The sequence below is a fragment of the Hoplias malabaricus genome, chromosome 3 (genome assembly GCF_029633855.1).
Source record: "Hoplias malabaricus isolate fHopMal1 chromosome 3, fHopMal1.hap1, whole genome shotgun sequence".
Lineage (NCBI taxonomy): Eukaryota > Metazoa > Chordata > Actinopteri > Characiformes > Erythrinidae > Hoplias > Hoplias malabaricus.
In genome coordinates, this window is record NC_089802.1 from 2452031 (window position 1) to 2470969 (window position 18939).

The window sequence follows — 18939 nt, forward strand, 5'->3', positions numbered from 1 at the left end:
TATAGTTTCAAACATGTTGTTTGATTCTGTAGGGTGGGGGTGTTACGTCTGGTGACTTATTTGTGTTGTTTCTCTATCCTGAGTAAATGCCACAGGTGCTGCTGCTGATTTGCTGCTGGAACCGTGCTCCGGTTGGCTGACAGGATTAAGGCGGAACAGATTTAAAGCCCTGCTGGATGACTGAAAGGAGCTCCTCCTCTTCCTCCTGGTCATTGCTTCTTCCTGCCAGACTAAAGCTTGTGTGTATGTGCATCTGTGAACATACTATTGTTTGTGATTCAGCTCATGCTATTGTGTGTGAGTCAGCTGTCTAATGTGGTGTTAACCTCATAGTTCTCCTACTCATTTGGAAGCTGTAGGGGGTGTAGCCTTATTTATTTTCATTAAAGGGGTTGACTTGCATTCTGTTTATGTTAGGGAGTTAGGTAATGTTTTTGTATTTTCTTTCTTTATTGATTTGGGTAGGTAAGTTATATATGTTGGGTGGAATGGGATTTGTTTATTTTAGGCTTAGACCACTCCTGAAGTTTTGCTTCCATTGTCATCTTGGAGTAAATAAAACATTTGGAGACTGAATTCTGGTGAACCTGTCGTTTCCTTGGTCTGGTGGGACTGAAGTGTGAGGAGTTGGGGGAGACATATATACTTTTTTTTTTTTTTTTTCCTTTTTACTTTATGTTGCGGCCTACCTAGACAGGCTGTAACACTTACCCAAATGAAGCCCCTGGTGCAGGTTACTCAGCCCCCTTTGGCCAGTTGTTTACAGATTCAGAAGCAATGCTAGATGTGCAGCTGCTCAGAAATGTTATGACTGATGTGTATTATATTTCTGAAGAATGAAGAAAGTACTATGTACAGTTATTATTTAAAATGTATCTTCTCTAAGAGTGGTGCTTGTACACAATGATAAATAATTACAGCAAACACAAAAACACAAACACAGCAAAAAGTAGTAGCTGTGTTGTGAGCAAGTGAAGAACAAAGTGTGTTTCCGGATGTTCTCTTTGAGTGTATGGAGCTGTTAAATCTACAGCACACTTCATCTAATACAATGGAGTTTTTATTAATCACTAAAACCAGGGACTGTTTTTTTGAGCAGATATACTCTTACCTCTCAAATACACATCTTTCTAAAGCTCAGTTCCTCAGGTGCCTATAAGTTGCTTTTTTTTTTTCTAAGAATTTCTAGTAATCGAGGCCCATGTTTTTGTAAAATGTCGGTATTTGGGGGCTCCTGGGTGCCACAGGAGTCTAAGCATTGGCCCCATGACCTGGTTTCAACCCCCTCAGCCCTCCGAGGCCTTGTTTCTGGGTGATCCCACTGTTCAAAGACATTGTGTTGGTGGCTGTTCGAAAAGAAGCGCCGGTTTGGCTTCATGTCTTGAAGGAAGCATGTGCGGTGCAAGTGCTCTCCTGTTTTGTTGGTTGAGGTTTCAGACTTGGGCTTTTGACCTGGTCCATTTCTCATGTCCCTCTCACTCAGTCCATGCTTTAATTGGTGTTCAGTTTTAAACTGGCCTTCAGTGAGTGTCCTGCAGCCTTCGATGGCAAACTGAAGAGCTCTGAGAGCTGGATAGTGTCAGAAAACATTGGGAAACGTTAAGTAGCATCTTTGACCTGTGTGACCTTTTTGTCCTCCGCTGTTTGTTGAGGACATACCAATGAAAACCCAGGAGGCAGTGAAAGAAAACAGGAGCCTTGAGCAGATGGGTCTCAAACTCTTTTTATTGTGGGTTTTACAGGTAGATATTTCTCTCTGATATTTACGTCTATCAAATATTAATATATATTCTCTAATCAAAATACACGGACCACAGGACTTAAAAATAAACTATTTGATTCATTAGCATAAAGCTTTATGAACAGGAATGACATCATACTCATTAACATAAAAATAAACATTATGCAGAAGATGGTTGATTTTTGAAAAAATAATATTTTGAAGTAAAGAAAATTACACTTCAAATATTTTACACATCTCACAGTGAAAGGTAGAGTAACACACACTACACACAGCACACTGCGGTCAATGATACACATTTCACACATCATTTTTCTTGATTTTCAGACAACATTCATAGTGCACATTAAATGATTACATAAGAAAATATGGCCACATGTACAGCTGGTTAATTTTCCTTGCAGTTTCTCTGTAATAAATAATATATAACTGTCCCACTTTATATTTAGTGTGTAATAACTGTGTAGTTATATTTTGGATACAGTACAGCTAATGTAAACACACACGTGTATCAGTTTTAGATGGGGTTGGGGTTAGATGGCTGTCGACTGATACAGGGGTGTGTGTGTGTGTGTGTGTGTTTCTAAATGCAGAGGCACAATTTTGTTGTAAATACAGTATATGTAAAAACAACATGTATATCTTGATAGTTATATAATTGCATGTAATTACACATGTAATAACTGATATTTATTCATGTGTATTTCCAGAAAGTGTGAGTATCTCACACAGTGACTGGATCAGCAGTAGTTAGTGTTATTACATGTGGTGTTAATGTGCTATAACAGACACAATATAAAGTGGGAGTGCAGTTTGTACCTAATGCTTTTGTACTCACACACTTCAGTCCAGGACGCTGCAAATACACACAGAGGTACGAGCCAAGTACAGGTTTATTTCTAAATTATTGCTGTGTCTTTAGAGTTATTTCTATAGAACATTGACTAATTCTCAGCAAAAATATATATTTATAATCACAACGTCAGATACACATCACAATTCTGGTTGTAAAGGCTTTCCTCGACATAAATAGGGTTTAAATACACGACACGTAAAATAGTTCTTTATATAAAGTGCAAATCTTCTCATCTTCACTTCACGGCCGTTATGGCTTCAGCGCCATGATGCAATACGCTACAGTTGCATTTATTCTCAGAGACACTACTGTTCAGAGGTCTGTGATCTTCTGCTGCGTTAATGATATACTGAGCATCACTAGGAGGAGTCAAGATCAAGAACAGCAGAGCAGAGTCTGAGTCAAGATCAAGGCTCAGACACATCGAGTCCAAGTCAAGACTCAGACCCGGACGCACAGAGTGTGAGTCAAAGCTGAGAACAGAGCGTATCTAGCGTGAGTCAGTATAGAGACTGGGACACATACAGTGGGAGTCCAGAATGAGACTGGGATACACTGAGTCATGACAGAAGCTGGGACATATCATGGTTGAGTCAAGACCCAGACGGAGACAAGCAGAGTGTGAGTCAAGGCTGAGACTGAGACACACTGAGGCAAAGTCAAGGCAGAAACCGGACACATCAATTCTGAGTAAACACTAAGACCAAGACTTGACACGGCTTCAAAGTGTCCCAGCTTCAAGTCTCAGAGTCGAAAGTCAAGAACCCACACTGCCCAGATCTGTCACATCAGCCTAGATACTGCGAGGAGTCGTCCTACATCCCACCCGTGCAGAGAGCGAGTTCGGTTGTGCTCTCTCTCGGACTCTCAGCCTCAGACGACTGAGGAATCAGCAGGAACCCCATGCTGCAGCTCTCGGGAGACGATCCCAAACTTTTGAACAGAAGTGTTATTGGAACAATGACTAAAAGTGGGAAAGTGTCACGTTTTTCCCGACAGGATTTGGCACGGTGTCTCTTTACACATTTAACGCTGATCACTTTGAGACAAATTACTTCTTAAAATAAAAATAATTTCACCACTGAAAGAAATCCTTTAACTCTCATTCAGAGCTTCCAGAGACTTAACTCCATCAGAAAAGGCCTAGCGCCTCGTACTGTTAGTGGTCCTATTTCTTCTCAAAGGACACGTTTCGATCTTCAGCAGAGGGACGTTAAATGGAAGCCATGGCCTTGTTAAATCACTCATGCCTCAAGTCTCCACTCTTCTCTGGCGGAGGACATGCAGATCACAGTAAGACTCTCCTCCTGGGGAGGGACATGGCTTTTGTTTCCTTTGCACAAGCTACAGTTTTCACCTTGGAAATAATACAGCACTGGATTTAAAGTAGTGTACACACACACACACACACACACACAGAGAGTAATCTACCTCTTACAGCAGCAAACTAAACCCAAGCAGGTGATCTCTGTTACATTGTTAGGTAATAACACTGGAGGAGGTTAGAATGCATTACAGCAGAGGTTCCCAAACTCTTTGGGCTAATGACATCTGAAGCTTTGAGTGCAAATATATATAAGCCTTTTTAAATGTATACGTATGCCTTTCACATTGTGATATCTCATTGCGGTTTGATATATTATAAAGGAGTTTCTGGAGTTTTGCGTAACCCCACGCTACTAAAAGCAGCGTTTCTGCTCCACACTCCTCACTGCTGGGCGCCTCGCGTTTGAAGTGAACAGGTTTGTTCTGAACCGGGCTGTTTAAACAGGAGGAGAACACCACTGTGAGGCTGTGCAAGACTGTGATGGGTTTGTTCTGTTCTTGAGGAGAATATTGTATCCAAAAGTATGTGTAAAGTTGGGTTTAGACGATTTAAAGGTGAGGACTTTGGTGTCGCCATTCGTCCTCACAGCGCATCAATACTTCATTCTTACACCTGATAAATTAACCTTGTCTGGGAACACATACATTATAAATATTCACTGCCAAATATACAAGTTAAGCATGGATTGTTTGGGTTTTCTACCAAGTAAAATGTGGCTGAGTCACAGTTAATCTAAAGCTAACCGTGTTTGTAGGAGCATTGGCTGGATTTCAAAGGACAAAATGACCCCCCATTGGCACCTAGACATCACACCCACAGCACGACTGACGGATGTTTCTAATAGCTGATGAAGTCTGGCTCAGAAATCAGAAGTTTAAACAAAACTAGGCTGGCTGATTGTATCATTTAAACACACAGAGGCTACGTTCACGTTACAGTGGCCAAAGGTTTCTAGACACCTTTTATAATGAGTTTATAATGATGTTCAGCCCCAAAAACAGCTTGTGGAACTGCCCCAGAAAAGTAGGAGAGACTGGAGTAGCTGCACATGAGCTTACAAAGTCTCCATGCGGAGATTAAATTCCCCAGCACTGGGCTGTGGAGCTGTGTTCACTGGAAAAATTAGCCATTGGGATCCAGAGCTCATCTAACTTCAGAACCTGACCTGACTTACTCTTTTCCCTCAAGGCTAAATGCAAACAAATGTTCAGAAATAATGGTGCACCACCTAAGCAGGTGTCCACAAACTTTTGGCCACGTACTGTTTATTGGACCCACAAAGGGTGAAAGGTCGGATCAGGGAGTGGCCAATCAGGGGTATAAAGTGGGCGGAGCCTGGTGGCACTCATCCTCTCTTACAGAGACTCACTTCTTGGGCGTGGCTGGTTTGGCTCCGCCCCTTTCCTGACTGCCAGGGTTGCATTTATTGCACAGATCCCTCAGGTCTCCCAGCGCCATCTCCAGGGCCTTGACCAGCTCCAGCGAGGAGGTGGCGGTACACTCCCGGAAACTGGACACACAGAACAGGATGTGCTCTGCTTGGGGGTTGTAACATGCTCCGTAACCGTTAGGAACCACCGGCCCGTAGCAGCAGAACATATCGACTGTGGTGGGCACCTGGGGGTAGAGGAGAAGAGAGGTGTTATTCACTTCCCCAGTGTTCACGTCATGTTTTTTAGCCTGGTCTCGAGGTGAATCTAGATATATTTTACTAATAGACCATTAATAGACCATCTGTTATTAGCTGTATTTCACATTCCAGTTTGTGAACTAATTATGGAATTGTTCCCTGTGTTTCCACTAACTTTAACTGTGTGTTTGCGAACCAAAAAAATGAGTTTCCAGCTGTAACCAAAGCATTGTAGATTCTCCAGCGCGAACCATTGTGGAATAATAGAAAATAAGACAGGAACACACTTGGTTTCTGTGTGTTTCTGGGGCTGTGTTTAATGCGACACCATGTACGTTGCCCAGAGCCTTGGCTCAGTGTTGGTTAGTTCACAAGCTCAGCAGGAACGCTAGCCTGGTTTCTCTTTGCTCTTGTTTTTTTTTTTTAACCTAAACATTTCAGTAAATAATTGTTACCAACTGTAAGAAGCACCAAGAGATGTGTTTTTGATTCCTTCCTCTGGGGTTCCTTTTTCTTACTCAACATCCTTTCAGACCCAGAGCTTTCAGTTGTTCTTCTGATGGTGGAAGGATGGACACACACACACACAGTAGATCTCCAAAGTGAAAGTACTGTTACTCAGACAGGGGCAGGTTTGGTGCTCGGTGTTGAGTCTCATTTTCTCTGAATGTTTAAATCATTTTTAGGAACCATTCCCTCACTTTGCAAGACCTTGGCTGATCTCCTGGACCTACCTGGCTAGTGGAGAGGACGAACTGGTTGCTGAGTGTGTACGTCTCATCCGTGAAAATGTCCGGGGTTTCCATCTTCAGCTCCTTAGCCGTCTCCCGAAGCCCCAGCAGGTGGTTGTCTATTCCCATTCCCATAATGGCCTTAAGGGAAGCAGCAGAGAGAGAGCTGTTGTAGTTAGGGTTGATGCTGTAAAGAGGCGGAGCAGGAGCAGGACTGGAGATGATGAATGTGGCTGATCCTTACCATCTGGGTGTAGTTAGTCTGAGCAGCTATAGCCTTCTTCAGTCTGTCCATCTTCTCAGAGTCCTGAAATAATGGAATAAAAGACCCGCTCCTGGTGAGATTCATCAGCGTTAAACAGCGTTGTCTACAGAGGACAGGACAGTGTTAGTGGACAGTGGAGAGTTACAGGAGTTGCTCTGTTTACCAGAGAGCGATGTCCAGATCAGACCAATTCCTCTTGCTCATTAAAGCTGACATTCACAATTTGAAATAATAAAAAAGTAAGGTTTCCTCAGCCCATTCGAATCTGTTTTTGCGACACCCCAATGTCTGTAAATGTGTAAATGAAACAAGGTGTCTGGGGCCTGTACGCTGGGCTTACTCTCTCTCTGCTCACGGCAGAGAAATTGCATCTGGAGGTTTTTAAACAATGGAGAGACTCCAACCATTGGAAAGCACAAACCAATATCAGGATGTTGCTCTATTCCTGCTCTGTAGGTGGGTAACACTGACTTATTTTTGCTGTTACAGTTACATTACTTAAGGTGGAAATGTCTCCAAACTCTTGGAGGCGGCTAACTGTGTTAGCGACAGTGCTACAAAACTAAACAGCTCAAGTTACAAATGAGTTACTGTGGGAATTCAAAGAGCGAAAAAAGACAAGTTACTCTTCAGACACCAACAAACATCAGACCCCCCATCCCCCCGAAAACACACCTGAACTTAAACAAACCACAGAACAGCATTTCCCCACAATTGTAGAGTGCTATGTCTTTTAAGGTGGAGCTGTGTTGTTTGACAGTTGTTTGTAGCTGAAGTGTAATTTGTCTGTATGTTTTTATTAAAATCCAATAAAACTGTATTTATATAGCGCTTTTTACAAATGACGCTGCCACAAAGCAACCGAATTAGTATCACAACAGGGAACAATGCAAATCAGAAAGCCCCATGCGAGCCAGACAAAAGACGACACTGTTTGCAGTTTGAGTTCCCACAGAAACTCCTGTAATTCAAGGTGTTTAGTTTTGTAGCACTGTCGCTAATGCAGTTAGCCATCCCCCAAGTTTGGAGACATGATATGAATAGTGATCTGAAACAAAAATAAGTCTATATTACACACTTATGGAGCAGAAATAGAGCAATATCCTCAACTCGTTTTTACAACGTTTGCAGTTCTGTCCATTGTGTAAAAAATGCCTCCAGATGCCTCCGAGAGAGACAGAGAGAGACAGAGAGAGAGAGAGAGAGAGAGAGAGACAGAGAGAGAGAGAGAGACAGAGACAGAGACAGAGAGAGAGAGAGAGAGAAAGAGAGAGAGAGAGAGAGAGACTAGTATACCAGACTGAGCCAGTTTGTTTTTTTATTCATTTACAGACACTGGGGCTTCGTAAACACATCACAGTGGTTTTGAGCGCACAAACAAAGTGGAGAGCTAGGGGTTGGTTGAGGAGCATCACTGCTACCCTCCCCCATTTCCACAGTGCACGGCCCCTCAGCTGCTTTTAATATGATTAGTGCTCTGCCTGACCAGAGGAGACAGAAGACGGGGAGCCGTTCAGTAGCGCGACACGATGGACAGAATTAGAGGAGAGGTGCGGTAATGGGAGGATAAGTAAGAAAAATGAGGCACCTGTGTGGAGGCTCTCTCCTCTGTCATGGCCTTGGCCAGGTCCAGAGCCTCGGGGCTGGCTGAGCGGATGTTGTCGACTCGACCCTGGCGGAAACGACGAGTAGAGGCGCTCTCGTAGGTGGAGATGGCTTTTCCGTTACATCTAAGGAGGAGAGCAAAACAGATGTTTTTGTTGTGTGCAGATGTTCAGACACTTCTGCTCATGACATTGACCAGTGACCAATGCCAAGTGTTAGCCAGAGAGATATAAAACCCCAGTGTGAGCTTGTGGGTATGACAATGAGCCACTCGCTGTTCACCCCGACCCTGAGCACACAGCAGTGAGGAGCGAGGAGCAGAAGCTCTGGTTTTTAGCCGTTTTCGCTCTGTTCTCTTTTTTCTCCGTTCTCATTTTCTCAGTTTTTACTCAGTGCTCTTATTTCTCAGCACTTGTTGAGTCTGTTGCTGCATTTAACCTCATCTTTGCACTCTCAAATAAATGCCAGTCCAGCGCTGTGATTGGACAGACTCAGATGAGGGGGCGGGGCAATTCTAAAGTCATGACATCAGAAGCAGAGCAGAATCAGAATGGCTAGTTTTATCACGTTTTCTGACTTCAGCACATTGAAAACTGACCGGGGGGTCTTTTTTCACAGTGTGTGGGTTGGTGGGCTCCAGATCCAGTTTTTCACATGTCTCCTTTAACGCAACTCTAGGAAGTATTTTTACCTTAATATTACAGCTTCAGAATCATTGTTATGTTCCACTGCGCTGTAAAAGGGAGAACTGAGCATGTTTACCAAATCTTACCTAGTGTTCCTTTAACAGAAATTGTAGGAGTGTAGTTTGAACACGTGTAAATGAAGGTGGTTCTGAATGTGTGTTTACCTGTAGAAGGCCAGCTGCAGCGCCACCTGGACATAAGCATCAGGACTCATCTTCTGCTTCTTAATGAACTCTTTTCCGTAGCCTCTGAATGTGTACACCTCCATGTCCAGGTTCTTCACAAGTCTACAGCAGGGAGAAGGTAAGGATGGTGATGTCGTTGCTGTCCAAAGAAAAACATTCATTCATTTGTTGTCTGTAACACTTATCCAGTTCAGGGTAGTGGTGGGACCCACCCGGAATCACTGAGCGGAAGGCGGGAACACACCCTGGAGGGGGCGCCAGTCCTTCACAGGGCGACACACACTCACACACTCACACCTACAGACACTTTTGAGTTGCCAATCCATCTACCAATGTGTGTTTTTGGAGCGTGGGAGGAAACCCATGTGGACACAGGGAGAACACACCAAACCCCAGATAAAAACATGTATCTCCACAATAGTAATTTTATAGCGGAAGGAAAAAACCTGCTTAACTTTCAATGGAAGTCAATGTAAAAGGATTTCATTCCATGTCATTTTGGAGCATTTCTACTGGTCAATTCATCATGACATTTTCACACAATATGAAGGACAGCTGCAGTGTTCAAACTCTGTATTAATTTCTGTCAAATGCAAGTTTAATTTAATATTTTCCTGTTGTTGTTGAGCTACTCCAGTCCACACCTGACCTGTTTATGTTCACATATGTTCTCTGTTTGTGTTGTGTACAGTAGCCCTTACCTGTACAGGTGTTCAGCAGAGGAGCTCAGCATGTTCTGAACAACAGGAGAACATCTCCAGGGAAGTCTGCGTGGAGGTGGGAGATCGGTCACACTCGAACTCCTGACCACTTTACTGGGACTACCGGACCTGTCAGGAGGTCAACAACCTTAATCCTATTATCTGTCATGGGAAGTACCACTGGGATAGTTGCTCTACTGCAGCCCCAGCCCTCTAGAACTCTTCAAATTATAAATATTTAGAGGTAAGAGCCTCTGATGAAGGGAAACACCAACACTGAGGAACAGGGAGGCCTTGCCCTTAAGCATGGGAATGCCTAGCTCCCTGTGGAACCTGACAACGTAATCCAGAGAGAACACCAACTGTACAAACCTGCGAACTGATGCTCTGCAAATTGAGCTTACACCACCTCTTGTGTGTGGATTGCCATGTTTTGAGGTTCCACAGGGCTTGGGTTCTCAATAAAGGGCTGAGAGCGTGGGGCTATACTGGAGCTCTTGTAATGCAATACCTAGAAGATATTAACGGAAAAGGATATATAGTGTTGGTCATTGCTTACATGTAATTCAGCAGGTATTCAGTGCACTGGACAAGGACGATCCCCTCAAACGGTGAGTGTTCACACACTACTCCACACACACCGTCTGCACCGACCACAAACTACAACCAAAAATACAGCCATTTAGCTCAGTTTGATGGGGGGAGAGTCTTCAGAGTGAAATGTCCAGTCTATTACACACCACACTTTACTTCAACTCACCCATAAATGTACAGGATTTTAATACCGTTATTATAAAAATGAAAAATCATGTCCTTGAATAGACCATGAGTTAAAGCTGCAATAAAAGGAACAGGTGCTGAAAGTGGCCATTCTGAACAGGGCTGTCTAGGCAAGGGGCGATGATGGAAGAGTCAGGAATAATTATAACACATTTAAATCATCTTGATTCATCCAGAGAACAATCCACATTCAAAATATTCTGTTGCATGCAGTTACACATTTCTACCAGAGAGGTCTCCAGATCTTCAGCAGTTACACAGTGCAGCTTTAAGAAAACGTTAGAGGTCATTGTGACTGTAATATTCATTTCATGAAGGAGAGAAAGTGAAGATCCGGCAGGTATTTGTCTTTTTGGGTCGTACCTGCATGGACTTGTCGTACCAGCGGTTTGCTCCGTTCTGATCGGGTCCGCCTCCGTGCAGCATGAGTAAAGCTCTGTTAGAGTCGGTGGGTGTGACTCCAGTGGGTTCGTCCAGACAGAACACACACACACACTGCTCTATAACCTCCAGAGACTCGCGGTTCACAGAGTCTGTAAATGACATTCTGCAGTCAGATAAAGATAGATAAATGTTTCAACTCTCCTTGTTCATTCTCTCAGACCCAGTGTCCATACAAGTGCACCGTAGTTCAACAATTACAGACTATAGTCCAGAGTTATATAGAGGGAGTTTTTAAACCCTGTGTCCACTCTCTGTCCACTCTGTGAGACACTCCTCCCTCGTTGGTCCACCTTGTAGATGTAGAGTCAGAGACAGTAGCTCATCTGTCGCTGCACAGTGTGTGTCGCCCGTCCTCTAGTCCTTCATCAGTGACACAGGACGCTGTCGGCTGGATGTTTTTGGTCGGTGGACTGTTCTCAGTCCAGACACTGAGGGGTTTAAAAACTCCAGCAGCACTGCTGTGTCTGATCCACTCTACACCAGCACAACACACACTAACACACCACCACCACGTCAGTGTCACTGCAGCGCTGAGAATGATCCACCACCACATCACACCTGCTCTGTCCTGAAAAAACAGGCTAACAAAGTATGCAGAGCAACATATGGACTACAGTCTGTAATTGTAGAGCTACAAAGGGCTCCTGTGTGGTCAGTGGAGCTGAGAGAGTGGACATGGCTGATTAGTGCATCTGTTCACTTTCATTTCAACTTATGGCTTTAAATAAAATAGATAAACAATAAAAAGATTGTACAACTCTTTCCAAAAGCTTTAATGTCAGTAACAACATATTAACGAGTGCGTCAAACTGACCAATAATTTTGACCAATAGCTGATGTACACAAATGTTGGTTCTGGGCAGGGACTTATAAAATACTACATTACAATCCAACAACATTAGCTCAGCTTTTATTGAGCAAACACTCCACGTTTTGCCTGTCCAAGCTCTTAGCCACATCAATGTAACCTCTGACCTTTGAGCAGGGCGTCTCTGGCCTGAGCCCACTCGCTGCGTCCGTCCGAGGTCAGGAGGCCGATGGGGGGAAGCCTATCCTCTGCGTTGTCCGCCATTTTACTGATCTTGAGCAGCTGGCTCAGCACATCACTCTCATTCAGCCTCTGGGATTTCTCCATCAGATTCAACACAAAGAACTGGGGAGAGGAGAGAGGGATATTTATAGCTTTGGGCACTGAATGGTCAGTAAAGTCATCGCTATTTTAAAGTCTGGGTTGTTCATTTACACAGACCCTTGTTTCATTTCCAGTCCAAATGACTGCTGTGCTCAAGGCTTTTCACTTTTGCACAAAGCAAGCCTCCGCACATGAGTGTTTTTTCAGTTAATTGAACCTGTGAGCCGGCTGTCTCTGTGGGTGTAAATCAGCCACTGGAAACTGAAATAATTGCTGAGAGTATTTTAAAACATATTTTAGGTTGTGGGTTCGAGTCCCACTCCGAGTGACTGTCTGTGAGGAGTGTTCTCCCTGTGTCTGCGTGGGTTTCCTCCGGGTGACTGTCTGTCAGGAGTGTGGTGTGTTCTCCCTGTGTCTGCGTGGGTTTCCTCCGGGTGACTGTCTGTGAGGAGTGTGGTGTCTTCTCCCTGTGTCTGTGTGGGTTTCCTTCGGGTGACTGCTTGTGAGGAGCGTGGTGTGTTCTCTGTGTCTGCGCGGGTTTCCTCCGGATGACTGTCTGTGAGGAGTGTGGTGTGTTCTCTCTGTGTCTGCGCGGGTTTCCTCCGGGTGACTGTCTGTGAGGAGTGTGGTGTGTTCTCTCTGTGTCTGCGCGGGTTTCCTCCGGGTGACTGTCTGTGAGGAGTGTGGTGTGTTCTCCCTGTGTCTGCGTGGGTTTCCTCCGGGTGCTCCGGTTTCCTCCCATGCTCCAAAAACACACATTGGTAGGTGGATAGGAGACTCAAAAGTGTCCATAGGTGTGTGTGTGTGTGTGTGTGTGAGTGAGAGTGTGTGTCACCTGTGAAGGACAGCGCCCCCTCCAGGGTGTATTCCTGCTTTGCCTCATTCCAGGTAGGCTCCGTACCCACCTACGCACTGAACTGAGTGAATGAATGCATACTCCAGAGTCATTGCACATACAACTGAGCAGCTGAAATCTAGTAAACTTGGCTGTTGGCTTAAACCTAGTAAACAAGACAATATCTGTCTCTCTGCTACTGAGACAGTTGTTATTGTAGCAGCAGCGCTTGCTAGTTGTTTTAATGCTATCTGATTGGGAGAAAGTTAACAAGCAACCTGATTGGAGGAACAATTAAAGGGGATCGTGCCTCGCCAGACTTTGCACGGTAACTCTTTAAATACTGATTCCAGTCTTCCTTTAGTACAGCGTCAATGTGTCTGTTCTTTAGAAGAAGACCTCTTTCTGTTCCTCAGATACATTTAAAAGTATCACCCCCAAATCAATCCGACTCCATCCCAAACACATTCCGTGATGCTGAGGTCTGGGCTCTGGGGCGGTCAGCCTATTGTTTTGCGGTGACTAGCAGCTCCTGTGTTTGATCTTTAAAACATTATTCTTTTGTTTCAATTTCGGTTTCACAATGAAGGTATCTTGACAGCTGCACATCCTTTCAGACCCACGGGTTTGAGTTTGGTTTTCTTACTGTGGTCTGTGTATCCAATGGGGACAGGAATCTTTTTATCTGTATATTGGTTCTGAAATATTAATAACCTGCAATTATGGCCCATCTGCACTGGACTCAATGAAGGGTGGTCCCTGACGGCTGAGTGCGTTTAAAAGGCTAAGAATATGGAGAGTTTCCTCCTGATGGATGTGCTTTGCCACATTATCTGTGTCTCTCAGAGCTAAATGAATTTAATCTGCTTGGAAACATACAATTACTGGGTGTAATTTCCTGAGAGGGATTAAGGGGGCTGTTTGAGGGGCCGTCTGGAAGGGATCCTTCAGTAAAGCCCAGAGAGGGAGCGAGAGCTGTTGTGCCAGGGCGACTGCAGTAAACACTGGCAGCTTTGGATGTCCCAGTCTCAGCTTCCAACTTTCATGGCTGCCAGACAAAGTGGCAGATCCAATCAGAATGAATGCAGTTAGCTGGCTGCATCTCCACAGGGAAGGGTCAGAAAGACCTGTTCCTGAATCAGTTCCAGGTACAAAGCCCTCTTCATGTACTCAGCACTGATGTGGGGGCAGCTGTGGCTTGGAGGTTAGGGAACTGAGTGTGTAACTGGAAGGTTGTTGGTTTGATCCCCAGAGTCGGCAGGTCATGACTGAAGTGCCCTTAAGCAAGGCACCTAACCCACAACTGCTCCCCAGGCCCATGGCTAGGGCATGTGTGTCTCACTGCCCCCTAGTGTTCATTAGTGTGTGTGAATGTGTGTTTCACTGCACGGATTGGATTAAATGCAGAGATGTGTGCAGCACAGTGGCCAATAAAGTGATTCTAATTCTGATTCTAATGTGTCCCAGTGATCAACCCTTTACATGGATACTAGCTTCCAGTTGTTGAATTTGGACACTCCTTGTTGAATGTTGTGTTGGTTCACTCTGATAGACAGGAGCCCCTCTAAAGCCTCGCTGCTGGGTGTGCCCTGTCTCCCTGGTGAGGTAACAAGCCAAGAAAGAAGCAAGTCTTCAACCCAGGACGCAAAATAAGAGTCATGCCCTAGCCACACGGTGTGAATCAGGGCTGTGACCACGTGACCTCCACATTTGGTTGGGCTCTGATCAGTGGTGATGAAGTGCTTTGAAAGGCTGGTCGGAGATTCATCAGTTCTTCACTACTGGTCTCTCTGGACCCACTACAGTTCACTTACCGCCACAACTGCTCCACAGATGAGACCATCTCACCTGGACTCTGGGAGGAATAATTACATCAGAATGCTGTTCATCGACTATAGCTCAACATTTAACATGACTATTCCCTCCACGCTCACCACCAAGCTGGAAGATCTGGGACTTCATCCGTCCCTGCATCACTGGATCTCCAGCTTCCTGACAGACAGACTGCAAGTAGTGCGAGTGGGCAATCATCTCACCCTCAGCATTGGTGCACCTCAAGGGTGTGTTTTGAGGCCTTTACTCTACTCATTGTACACCTACGACTGTGTGGCCACTTCCAGCTCCTCACCCATCATCAGGTTTGCTGACGATACTGTTGTAGTAGGCCTGATCTCCAACAATGACGAGAGGGCCTACCTGGAGGAGATTACAAGCCTGGAGACCTGGTGCCAGGATAATAATCTTCTACTCAACATCAGCAAGACTAAGGAGCTGATAGTGGACTACAGCAGGAAGCAGACGAGGAGCTACCATCCTATGAGGATCAATGGTGTCGCAGTAGAAAGAGTGGACAACTTCATGTACTTTGGAGTTCACATCTCGCAGGACCAGTCAAAGTCACATCAACAACTTGGCAAAGAAGGCCCGACAGCGTCTCTTCTGCCTCAGATGCCAAAGGGACTTCAGACTGCCCTCCAAGGTGCTATCCAAGGAGAGCATCCTCACGGGGAATATCACAACCTGGTTCAAAAACAGCACCCAACAGGACAGGCGGACCCTGCAGAGGGTAGTGTGCTTGGCTGAGCGCATCATCCGAGTCGTGCTTCCTGACCTCCAGACCTTCCAAAAAAGTGGTGCTGGTCAAAATGCCAAGAAGATCGTGAAGGACCTCAGTCATCCTAACAACAAACTCTCCACTCTGTTGCCGTCAAGAAAGTGTTTTCACTTCCTGAAAACAAACACAGAGAGGAGGAGGAGGAGCTTCTTTCCAATGGCTATGGAGCTCTGAACCAGGTCTAACCCAGACTTCATCCAGATAACACTTTACACCACATACGGTTGACTGCTCTTACCGAACAGACTTGTCACTTCATTTTTTTGCACTGCATTAAGTTGCACATTCAGATGCCCTTTTTTTATATACATTTCATACCCCCCCACCCCCCCATTCACACACAGTGCCATCAGCCTCGGTGGTCAGTGTGTGTGTGTGCACAAGTGCTTCTTCCAATTCACAAGGCCAGCCCAGCGATGCCTTTCATCCTGGCACTAATAAAAAGCTACTGAACTGCTTAATGCACTGGAGGAGAACCTACCCAGATCTGTCACATCAGCTGAGACACGCCCACGCTAGCTAGCACAGTGCGCAGAGAGATGGAGGGGTTAAGAGCAACTGAGGCATTACCCAGGACTAAATCAGTGATGGCCTGATGGTGATTAAAGGTAAGAAGGCTATTGCGTATATTTGTATTTTTCTGTTAAGCTTCCTGTAACTCCTAAGAACCCCCCAAAATAACCATCATCACAGCACGGTATCCTGTGCACTCCGGTCAGTGAAGATGAGTCAGCGAGGGCTACAGTGTGCAGACCTGCCAAGGCTTGATATCTTTCAGTGGGAGTGTTTGATGTCATTCCTCATAAATGTGATTAGCTCTAAAGATCAATATCTCTGTTTGAAGAACTTTTACCATCTAAAGCTTAATTCTCAGCCACCATCTCTTGCATATTTATGTTTGTGTATCTCCTGTCCGAGGTGGAGATTATCAGTGGTTGGTTTTCCGAATAAGCAGTAGTATCCATTAGGAGCTTCACCGCAGATGATCTAGGAGCAGATTTCAAATCTTCATTTCCTTCCTACAATAATACACCCACATCTAAGTCTCATATTGCATCATCTTGCTCCTCCATCTAGAGTCATGGCCAGGCTTTTATCCTCTATATTTCCAAAGCATTAAAAACACATGTCTGTAAATGAATGAAAAATCAAACTGGCTCAGTCCGGTATACTAGTCTCTCTCTCTGCTCATGACAGAGGCATCCAAGACTCCAAAAGTTGAAAAGCATGAACAGAGGATGAGGATGTTGCTCTATTCCTGCTCCATAGAAGGGTAATATTTAATTATTTTTCTATTTTAGATCACTTAAGATGGAAATGTCTCAAAACTCAGGAGACAGCTAACTGCATTAGTGACAGTGCTACAAAACGAAACACCTCGAGTTACAAATTTGTTTCTGTGGTCATTTAAACAGTGAATAAAATCTTACAGAAAAGATAAACTTATAAACAACTGTCGTAATTTTCCCTCAAACACACTGTTCCACCTTAAGACGTGGAGCTTAGAGCTGTTTCCCCACAATTGTAGATGTTCCCTTTAAAAGCAATTTACTACAGACCACCATCTGAGAGGCAAAATGGTCTTTGCCGTGTGTACAGATTTTGCATGATCTTTTTTCATTTCTCACAGTCTTGTCAGTCTAATTACGGAGCTTGTAAAACTGACCCCTGACGACAGGGCTGGTAGTGTTTGGACTCAGTGTTTGGTACACAACAAAACATGCTTATAGCATCAACAAAAAGGCTAGAATCATGTCCATTAATTTATGGCGCTTTTGCACTGCATGGAACCTACACGACTCGACTCGGCTCTTTTGTTTTTCCACTGGCCAAACCAGGCCCTGGTCCCTGAAACTGGGTACTTTTTCAGTACTTGCTCACGTTGGGTTCCAACCTTGCCGAGTAGGTACTAAATGGTGATGTTTAAACCCTGCAGAGTGCTGATTGACCAGAGAGACCTGTCAATCACCATGAAATGCAGAGCTTAAACCCAGCACAAACTGCCGCTTTCACATTTATTTATATCTGACTCACAACAGCAGCACAACATTACCTCAAGGTGTTTTGAACAAAAATTCCAGTGAAAGCAGAATGTGCAACAAGTAAATCTGATCTGTGAGAACTGGGGCCTGGAGCCGTGGAAAAGCGACAAGCTTTAAGCGAGAGGATCAAGTTGAGCTGGACCCATGCGGTGGAAAAGCACCACAAAATGGCATCTTCTAAACTGCAGTGGAGAGTATAAAACACTCGTTAAAGATGAATGGATCATTTGACATCTGTGGACCTTTGGTAAATGACCTCTAGGATTCTTACTTAAGTACCTCAGCTGTAGGTTTACTCTTTTAATAAATTGGTCCAAACCATTGTAAACATACAGGGGATGCCTTCTCTCCAGGTTCTGAAGGACCAACCAATAGGAGAGCTCGATTTGATGTAGTGGTATAGATATAGATGTGAGTAGTTGTATAGATATAGATGTGAGTGAGTGATGCTGGAGACTATAATGAGAACTCACCTGGTTCTTACATGCCACTATGATGTGTCCAGGGTCCTGGGTTTTGTTTGCTCCTGAGCTGCTAAAAGTGACCAGCGAGTCCTGTTTGAGTCCTGGGCGTCTGTACGATGTAAAGAGACGGTAATATTGCTCCATACACAGCTCAGTTCCAGCTTGCTGACCACGAGCATAGTCCACCGGCACAGTTCTCCTGACCAAACACAGGACACACATTAGGTGAACCATATATTCACAGCCTTCCAACCATTTTCTAAATCTGATGTAGTCCACTTGTGGCGGTGTGTTAGTGTTTGTTGTCCTGGTTCAAGTGGATCAGACACAGCTGGACTGAGAATAGTCCAACATCCAGCCTACAGTAGAGGATGACCGACACACACTGTGCAGCGACAGGTAGCACTTGTACTAACACAACACGGTTAAAACGAGTGAAAGAGAACTTACGTGTCCAGCATGGCTTTATACTCCATCATTCCCAGAATCAGACGAGCTGCATAACTGTAACACAACACAAACACAACACAGCTTTACCTCAGTGAAGCAATAAGTAATGAGCCAAGTCTCCGTAACTCATTCACAGTTCCAACAACACTGTTACACAGCTCCTAAAGGAATACAATGTACGAATTTGCTTTTTTAGTCTCCAGAGCACACCCCCTACCTGCTGCTGAGTGTAATTCATGTTTACAATACTGTCGTTAAATCAAATCTCACACACACACCTCACTCTCCCTCTCTCACTCACTTAAACATGACTCGAACACACTCTCCCTATGTTTCTATCAAAGACATACACACACCTCTCACTCTCTCCCTTTTACTCACTCACTCATTGAGTGATGTTTACAGTATGATGTAGCGAACGGCTTTGGGCCCCGGCTGATGTTGAGCCGGG

At 44.6% G+C, this 18939-nt stretch overlaps 1 protein-coding gene across 1 annotated transcript in view; it reads right to left on the minus strand.

Moving 5' to 3' along the window:
- Positions 1 to 1736: 1736 nt before the first annotated feature.
- The window catches only part of LOC136692229 (choline O-acetyltransferase-like), a 38246-nt gene continuing 21043 nt past the window's right edge, over positions 1737 to 18939 (minus strand). The window contains exons 5-15 of the mRNA XM_066665448.1: positions 18489 to 18542; positions 18048 to 18237; positions 11927 to 12104; positions 10871 to 11040; positions 10287 to 10387; positions 9728 to 9856; positions 9006 to 9128; positions 8139 to 8280; positions 6530 to 6592; positions 6289 to 6426; positions 1737 to 5541 (exon numbers count right to left, since the gene is read on the minus strand). Coding sequence (XP_066521545.1) covers positions 5290 to 5541; positions 6289 to 6426; positions 6530 to 6592; positions 8139 to 8280; positions 9006 to 9128; positions 9728 to 9856; positions 10287 to 10387; positions 10871 to 11040; positions 11927 to 12104; positions 18048 to 18237; positions 18489 to 18542 — 1540 coding nt within the window. The 3' untranslated portion in view covers positions 1737 to 5289. The remainder of the gene's footprint in view (positions 5542 to 6288; positions 6427 to 6529; positions 6593 to 8138; positions 8281 to 9005; positions 9129 to 9727; positions 9857 to 10286; positions 10388 to 10870; positions 11041 to 11926; positions 12105 to 18047; positions 18238 to 18488; positions 18543 to 18939) is intronic.